This window comes from Vigna unguiculata, chromosome 1 (genome assembly GCF_004118075.2).
Source record: "Vigna unguiculata cultivar IT97K-499-35 chromosome 1, ASM411807v1, whole genome shotgun sequence".
Classification (NCBI taxonomy): Eukaryota; Viridiplantae; Streptophyta; class Magnoliopsida; order Fabales; family Fabaceae; genus Vigna; species Vigna unguiculata.
In genome coordinates this window covers 6,334,397-6,343,778 of record NC_040279.1, presented here as the reverse complement: position 1 = coordinate 6,343,778, position 9,382 = coordinate 6,334,397, and the positions used below count along the sequence as shown (strand labels likewise).

The 9,382-nt window shown below is 42.4% G+C and overlaps 2 protein-coding genes across 2 annotated transcripts; both read left to right on the top strand.

Moving 5' to 3' along the window:
* Positions 1-227: 227 nt before the first annotated feature.
* Positions 228-1,298, top strand: LOC114187564. Its single transcript, XM_028075843.1, has 2 exons — positions 228-300; positions 406-1,298. The coding sequence occupies exons 1-2, from the start codon at positions 228-230 to the stop codon at positions 1,296-1,298; spliced, it is 966 nt and encodes a 321-aa protein (XP_027931644.1).
* Positions 1,299-2,412: 1,114 nt separating this feature from the next.
* LOC114187554 lies at positions 2,413-9,143 on the top strand. The gene is made up of 3 exons (XM_028075834.1): positions 2,413-3,982; positions 4,067-5,792; positions 6,191-9,143. Exons 1-3 carry the CDS (start codon positions 2,413-2,415, stop codon positions 9,141-9,143), a joined length of 6,249 nt encoding a protein of 2,082 aa, XP_027931635.1.
* Positions 9,144-9,382: the final 239 nt, after the last annotated feature.

The window sequence follows — 9,382 nt, the reverse complement described above, 5'->3', positions numbered from 1 at the left end:
CACAAAGGGAGGCATTACCTTAATTCTCATCTCGCCTTTCTCATTTTATTTCGATTTGCGATAAATTCATGCAGTTGTACATTCTTTTATGGCATCGTTGTACATGCATTTTGATTATTTGTTCAGGCATAACATGTACCCTGTCATAACATGTCAACATTTTTTGTGATTCTAGGTCAGAGATTTTAAGGTCGTGATTGAATTTGTGAGAAACAAGAGAAATTAACATGGAATTTCGAGTCGGGGGAAATTTAGGGTCAGATACCTTGAAGAAGAAGCTACCTATCAGAGTTATAGACAGTAATTTGAGTGGTTTAAGGGAAATAGTGCAACAAATGAAGACTATATAGAAGAATGCTTTCAAGAAGCGGCATGGGAACTTATTGAGGTTGCTGAATGTGGAAGTCCAAGCATCGGCAGTCACTGCTCTGGCTCAATATTATGATCCGCCACTCAGATGTTTCACCTTCCAGGATTTTCAATTGGCACCAATAATAGAAGAGTTCGAACAAATTTTGGGCTTGTCAGTGGAAGATAAAGTCCCTTACAGACATTCAGAGCAACATGCATCTATCTCTACGTTGGCTGGAATCTTGAAGGTACACCCTACCGAGCTGAAGGGTAAGATGGTCTCCAAGGGCAACTCGAAGGGGATCCCTCAAGGATATTTAGAAGGGCTTCTGCGTCGTTTGGCGGAAAAAGAAATGGGGGAGACGTTCATGGATGTGTTGGCTCTCACACTTTATGGAGTCATACTCTTCCCTAACATGGAGAATTTTGTTGATCAAGCCGCCCTCGATGTGTTTGTTGCCTACAAGATTCATTCAGAAAGTCCAGTCACGGCGGTTCTAGCTGATGTGTATGGGAGCTTGAACCTATGCCACACACTCAAGAGGAAGAAGATGCTATGCTGTGTGCCTGTGTTGTACGTGTGGTTTATATCCCAAATTCGTCTAGGTACATTGAATGTCGAATGTCTTATTGGAGAATTACCACCTGGCGGCATTGAAATTCGGGGGGCGAAGGAATGGGCCCAGTTTTGTGCGAGTTTGAATGGGGGAAGAATTAGATGGTGTGTCCCGGGGTTACCGAAGTCACGTGTCATTTCTTGTGGGATTTTCCCTAACGTCCCCTTAATAGGCACTAGAAGTTGCGTGAATTATAACCCTGTCTTGGCTCAACGACAATTTGGGTGTCCGATGAAGAGCTCCCCAACTCCAGAATCTTTAGTTGCTGTTTGGACTTATGATGAAGAAGGAATTTCCCTCGATCTAATTCGACGAATTAGGAGTGCTTAGGGCGAGGTCCTGCGCGTAGAAAAAGACCTAAGGCCATAGGTAATCGACGAGAAGATATCTTATCGATGATGGATTCTGGAAAGGGTTAACGCGATCAAGTTACCTTTCAAATCAGACTCTTCTGCTCCTGAGCGGTCAGAACCTGCTGAGTCCGAAGAAATGAAGGGGTTGAAAGAAGAAATGGAGAAGATGAAACTCAAAAATGTCAAATTAATTAATGAACTTCAAAGTCTTCGACACGAGTATGTGGATCTGAGACGTGATAAAGAGGAAATGACAAAAGCATATGAAGGGATTCTTAGGAAACAAAGAGAAGAACGAGATCATGCTTTCAGGGTTAAACAGGACTTGGCTGCAGCCAATACCGCATTAAAATCAAGGGAGATGCGGCGGCGACATCTAAGCGCCAAAGGGATCAATTGTGTGACGAATTTAAGAGAGAGAAGACCGAAGCACTAAAGCGGTTGCACAACGCTCAAGTTAGGATTAGTGAGTTTGAACGACAGACGAAGGAGATGGTGTCGACCTATGAGATGAAGATGGATGAAGAACGTTGGCACAAAGCTGAATTGGAAAAGGAACATTAAGAGGTGATAAGTCGAATGAATGAATACTCAGTTGAGCAGGAAATGGCCATGGAACATTGGAGGAGATGTTTCTCACAGCTGGCTTCCTTGGCAAATGGAGCAATCGAGGATATTCCGCAATTATTAGCTGAAGCAGAGGCTGCACTACCGATATTTAATCCGCCTAGGGAAATTGAGGCGTCCTTTAGTCATTGTAAGGAATTGATAAGGGAGATGAAGAACATGATAGCCAGGGCTAGAGAATAATTTTTCTTTCTTTTCTCGTGTAATGGATGTAAAAGACTTGTGGATGATCGGGAAGTTTTGACAATATGTGATGGACTAAGTTTCATGTTAATTTCTATGATATGTTTACCTCAAGGTTCTCACAGCTTTAAAATTTCTGGCTAAGATAAATTTTTGCATTCATTTTCACTTTTTTTCATTTTTCATAATTCATTTCATTTAATAAAAATAATAGAGCAAAAGCAAATACAACAGCAAAATTTCCGCGACACCCTTATCGCACACGAGCTAACCACAGAAGCATGGAAGACTGGGAAGAGGCTCATGAAGTTGTGAAGGCCGACATTAACCAGCTGAAGGATCAAGTGGGCCAGATCCTGGAGGCCTTAAAGTCGCTGAAGGCTTCGGGAGAAGCTTCCTCTGCATGGATTGAGGAAAATGTTCACCCTCAGGTTCCACGATATGAAGTCCAGAACGCACAGGGCATGTCAATCCCATTCCCAATGTACGGTCTGCCTCCGGGGTACATTCCACCCGTTGGAGAGTATTCAGAGGCAGAGCAAACTTCCTTTTCTTTTCCTATGACTAACAATACACTACCGATCAATACTCAAGGGCCGATATTAGCCACGACACCCATGACGGGAGTAGGAATGAAAGAGACAGTCACATTCGTAGAACCAAGGGTGACTGTAGCACCAAAGTCTCCAAACATAACTGTTGACGAAGATGCTTTGGCTAAGGTCATACCGCACGCTACGGCCCAGGTAGTGTCCACCGGTATTGATGGGGCTAAGAGTAAGCTTGAGATCCTTGAAGAGAGGGTTCGAGCCATTGAAGGTGGTGGAAGTTATGGGTTCGGCGATGTTGCAAGATTAAGCTTGGTTCCTGGTGTGATGATACCACATAAGTTCAAGGTCCCAGAATTTGAAAAGTATCAGGGTACCACGTGTCCTAAAAGCCATCTGACAATGTACGGTAGAAAGATGGTTGCTTATGCCTATGATGACAAGTTGTTGATACATTGCTTCCAAGATAATTTGGCTGGTGTTGCGCTAAATTGGTATACACACTTGGAGCCATCTCGAATTCATTCTTGGATGGATTTGGCAGACGCTTTTGTGAAGCAGTATAAGTACAACATGGATAGCGCGCCGGATAGATTGCAATTGCAAAATATGGCTAAGAAGGATATTGAGTCCTTCAAGGAATATGCACAACGGTGGAGAGAGTTGGCTGCTCAGGTTGAGCCACCACTACTTGATAAAGAGATGGTGGCGACGTTTGTAAACACACTGGAATCACCATTTTATGAGCATATGTTGGGGAATGTGTCTTCCAATTTCACTGATATCATTATTATTGGTGAAAGGATAGAAATCGGGTTAAAGAGTGGAAAAATTGCATATGGCCCGTTCACGGCTGCAACTTCTAAGAAACCCAATTTCCATCCAGGAAAGAAGAAGGAAGTGGAAGCACACACAGCCTCAATGATGTCAGTGTGGGAAAGTTGGGCTCCTACTCACAATTATCGACCACACTTGAACCAACCTCCTTATGTGGCCAATGTAGTGTCTGTTCATCAAACACCACCTCAGCAACAAGGGTTTTATCAAGCGTCAAATCTTTATCAACCACAGCATGCCCCGAATAATGCTTGGAAAACCGAACCTAACTCAGGTTTCAACCGAAATGTAGGTCAAAACACCAATATGAGGAGGAATCAAGATAGGAACTTTGTTCAGTTCACTCCCATTCTTATGACGTATACGGAATTGTTACCGCATCTTCTCCAAAAGCGCTTGGTGGCAATTTGTCTGATGAAGCCTATGCAACCCCCGTTCCTAAAGAATTATGATCCAAATGCTAAATGTGATTATCACGGAGGGTGAGTTGGACACTCTACTGAGAAGTGTGTAGCCCTCAAACACAAAGTGAAAGCTTTAATCAACTCAGGGTGGGTAAAGTTTCACGAAGACAAACCTAGTGTTGAAGCGAATCCTCTTTCTGGACATGGGAATCCTTCGACAAATGTCGTCGAGGATAGGGAACACAAGCTAGTAAGGAATGTGAGTGAAATCCAGAGCTCCAAGCAGTTTATTTTTGAGAAATTGTTGAAATTGGGTCTGTTAAAAGGGGGATATAACTTGAGTGAAAAATGCGGATTCCATCCGGGTGCTAAACATTCAATCGATGAGTGCACCAAGTTCGAGGATGTTTTACAAAATTTGCTCGACAGAAATTTGGTGCAAGTATGTCGTGAGGGTATGGAGGAGGAAGTATTTGCACAGGATGGCGGGAAACCCGATGTGACTTTGCCAGAGCCATTGGTGATTCATTTCACCAGATCCACCCCTACACTAGCAATGCAAGAAAGGCAACCTATTACTATCCAAGCACCATCCTTTTTTCCTTACAAGAGTGAGAAAGTTGTCTCGTGGAAATATGGTGCATGTGTGTCGGGTGGGGAACAGCGAATAGAAGGTCAGCCTACCAGTGGTGAGCCAGTGGTTGAAAACATTTCGGGTATTGGTGGAATGACTAGGAGTGGTCGAATATTCACGCCTCCGATCTTGATGAAAGATGGTGTGAGTAATAGTGAATCGATGATGACCAAAAATGCTAAAGAATTCTTGAAGATGAAGATGATACAAACCGATGAAGGTCTGAGAAAAGATGACAAGAGAGAAATATCTAATGAAGATGCTAGTGAGTTTTTGAAGTTCATACAACAAAGCGAGTATAAAGTGGTCGAGCAGCTGAATCGCATGCATGCTCGGATCTCTCTTTTGGATTTACTCATGCATTCAACCTCACATAGAAAGCTACTAATGAAGATACTCAGTGGAGCACATGTGGAACAAAACATTTCTCTGGACAGTTTTGAGGGAATTGTTAGCAACATCACCGCTAACAACTACCTCACTTTTACTGACGAGGAGATACCTACTAAAGGGAGAGGACACAACAAGGCCCTTCATGTCTTTGTGAAATGCCTGGATCATGTTGTGGCGCAAGTATTAATCGACAACGGTTATTCTTTGAATGTAATGCGAAAAGCGACATTGGGAAAGCTACCGTGTGAAGGTATTCACATGAAACCAAGCGCAATGATCGTGAGGGCTTTTGATGGGAGCAAGAGAGAAGTGATGGGAGAGGTAGAACTGCCAATCCAAATCGAGTCGTGCGTCTTTCAAGTAACTTTCCAATTAATGGATATCCTCCCAGCATACAGCTGCTTGTTGGGCCGCCCTTGGATTCATTCAGCAGGTGTGGTGCCTTCAACCTTGCACCAAAAGTTGAAGTATGTCATGGGTGATAAACTAGTGATAGTTTCAGGAGAGGAAGATATTTTGGTGAGTGGACCTTCGTCTTCTCGATATATTGAAGTAGCAGAAGAAGCCCTTGAGACAGCTTTCCAGTCCTTGGAAATTGTGGGCAATACCTATGTAGAGCCATATCCGATGAACCCACAATTGTCTCATGCCTCCCTTATGACTGCCAAGATCATGCTAAAAGAGGGATACGAATACGGAAAAGGGCTAGGCAAGGACAAGCAAGGACTGATATTTCCCCTGGAGGTCACTGAGAAAAGGAATAGATACGGCCTGGGATACAAGCCTACTCGAGAAGACAAGAGGAGGCTGATGGAAGAAAGGAGAGAACGCGATCTGGCTCGCATGCAGGGAAAAGATTAGGAGTCAAAAAGGATCCGCATCTGCGATATGAAAGAGAGCTTCCACAGTGCCGGATGGATCAACGCTAGCCAAATAGCAGTTGTCAACGATGAAGATGAACGAGAAAGCTCAAATTTTGTGCAGTCATACACTTCAGATGCACCACTCAACAATTGGGAGACTTTAGATCTACATGTGATGTTTAATTTGGTTAAAATGTAATATTTTTAATTAATCCTACTGCTTTGCCCGAAGCTCTAGGATTCATAACTTAACGGGTTGACACCTTTTTCTTTATGCTCAACGTGATAATCAATTTGTGTTTGCTACCTTCGTTTTTTTTTTGTTTTGCATTTTTCATTGTCGTTTGTTTATTTATCGTTTATAAATTCAAATAATGCAGATATGACAATGAATGTTTTGAAAATAACAATATCGATATCCCTAATTTTGAGTACCCTGTCGATAATATGGAAGGTGATTATGAGGAGAATCCGGAACCCTCCCCTGAACTAATGAGATTAGTGGAACAAGAATCTAAGGAAATAAAACCCCATCAAGAGGATGTTGAAACACTTAACCTAGGAGAGGAGGATGAGAAGAAAGAAGTGAAAATTGGCACTAGTATGAAGAGAGAAGTGAAACAAGAATTATGTGCTTTACTAAAGGGATTTAGGGATGTGTTTGCTTGGTCGTACAATGACATGTCTGGCTTAGATACTGATATAGTGCAACATAAGCTTCCACTCAAGCCGGAATGTCCTCCAGTTAGACAAAAGCTAAGGAGAATGAAACCAGAGATGTCATTAAAGATCAAAGAAGAAGTGCAAAAGCAATTTGACGCTGGATTTCTAGCTGTGGCAAAATACCCTCAATGGGTGGCAAATATTGTACCAGTGCCTAAGAAGGATGGCAAAGTTCGGATGTGCGTTGACTATCAAGATTTGAACCGTAGGAGTCTAAAGGACAATTTTCCATTGCCTCACATCGACACATTAGTGGATAATACAGCCAGATTCTCACTATTTTCATTTATGGACAGCTTCTCGGGATATAATCAGATCAAGATGGCACCTGAAGATATGGAAAAGACAACATTTATCACATTGTGGGGGACATTTTTCTATAAGGTCATGTCTTTCGGACTCAAGAATGCCGGAGCAACCTATCAAAGGGCCATGGTGGCGCTTTTTCATGATATGATGCACAAAGAAATTGAGGTCTACGTAGATGATATGATCGCCAAGTCCGAGTCAGAAGCAAAACACATCCTCAACCTGAAGAAATTGTTCGAGAGATTGAGGAAGTTCAAGCTTAAACTAAACCCGGCTAAATGCACATTCGGTGTGAAATCCGGAAAGTTGCTGGGTTTCGTTGTCAATCAAAAGGGGATTGAGGTTGATCCTGACAAGATGCGCGCGATAATCGAAATGCCTACTCCTAATACGGAGAAGGAGGTGCGAGGTTTCTTGGGCAGACTGAACTACATTGCTAGGTTCATCTCCCAGTTGACTTCCACCTGTGAACCAATATTCAAGCTATTGCGTAAAAATCAGGCTGTCAAGTGGAATGAAGACTGTCAGGCTGCTTTCGACAAAATTAAACAATATCTTCAAGATCCTCTAGTCTTACGCCCACCTAAACCTGGGAAACCACTAATCTTGTATTTGACTATATTGGACGAATCAATGGGTTGTGTGTTAGGTCAGCATGATGAAACTGGAAGAAAAGAGCATGTCATATACTACCTGAGCAAGAAGTTCACAGAATGCGAACGACGATACTCGTTTTTAGAGCGAACTTGTTGCGCATTGGCATGGGCCGCCCATCGTCTAAGACAATATATGTTGAGTCATTCTACCTGGTTGATATCCAAGATGGACCCCATCAAGTATATTTTTGAAAAACTCGCTTTAACTGGAAGGATAGCTCGATGGCAGATGCTATTGTCAGAATACGACATTATATATGTCACACAGAAATCTATCAAGGGTAGTGCTCTGGCTGAATATCTGGCTCAACAACCCATTAACGATTATCAGTCAATGCAGCCTGAATTCCCCTATGAAGACATCATGGCCTTATTTGAAGGTGATCAGGAAGAGCAAAATGGAAAGACATGGATGTTATTATTCGATGGAGCTTCTAACGTCATGGGACATGGTATAGGGGCAATACTGATATCTCCAGAGAATCAGTACATTCCAATGACCGCAAGGCTGTGTTTTAATTGCACGAACAATATCGCTGAATATGAAGCTTGCGCTATGGGCATCCAAGCCGCAATTGAATCGAAGGCGAAAATTTTGAATGTGTATGGAGATTCAGCATTGGTTATCCATCAATTAAAAGGGGAATGGGAAACTAGGGATCCGAAGTTGATTCCCTATAGAGCTTATATCATGGAGTTGGTGGAGTATTTTGATTCCATTGAATTTCAACACATTCCGCGAGAAGATAACCAGTTGGCAGATGCCTTGGCTACTTTGTCATCGATGTTCGAGGTTAATCAAGATGGGGTACTGCCGATGATCCAAATGAAGAGTCACGAAGAGCCAATATATTGTCACTTCATTGATTACTTCACTAAATGGGTAGAAGCTGCTTCTGACGCCAATGTGACAAGAAAAATTGTGACTAAATTCATAAAAAGAGAGCTGATTTGCAGATACAGATTGCCCAACAAGATAATCACTGATAACGCCACCAACCTGAACAATCAAATGATGACTGAATTGTGTGAAGGATTTAAAATCCAACATCATAATTCTTCTCCTTATCATCCAAAGATGAATAGGGCAGTCGAGGCTGCTAATAAGAACATCAAGAAAATTGTACAGAAAATGGTGGTTACGTATAAAGATTGGCACGAGATACTTCCTTTCGCTTTGCATGGGTATCGTACTTCAGTACGTACATCGACTAGGGCAACGCCTTTCTCTCTGGTATACGAAATGGAGGCAGTGCTACCTTTTGAAGTAGAAATTCCATCCCTACGGGTGTTAACGGAGACCCAGTTGGAAGAGGCTGAATGGATTCAAGCTCGGTTTGACCAGCTCAACCTCATTGAGGAGAAGAGGCTAACAACAGTGTGTCACGGACAGTTATACCAAAGAAGAATGAAAAAAACGTTCGACAAGAGGGTGCGCCCTAGAGAGTTCCATGAAGGCGAGCTAGTCTTGAAGAAGATCTTGCCTATACAGAAGGATCACAGGGGCAAGTGGACTCCAAATTATGAAGGCCCATATGTGGTGAAGAAAGCATTTTCTGGTGGGGCACTAATTCTCACAAGGATGGATGGGGAGGAATTACCGTTACCGGTCAATTCTGACGCGGTCAAGAAATTTTATGCATGATGATTCCTTGATAGGATACGCTACTAGGGGATACCGACATTGTACCCAAAGTTTGTTGTACTCTGCTTTGTTTTTCGTTCAATAAATACAATTTGGTTTTCTCCATAAATTTGAAACAATTGATGTCATGTTGAGCTCGTAAAGAGAATAAGTAACAGATAATCTAAAAAAAAGAGAGGATAAAAGACGAATAAAGCCATATACATACCAATGAGGCATCACAGGTATGATCTCTAAAA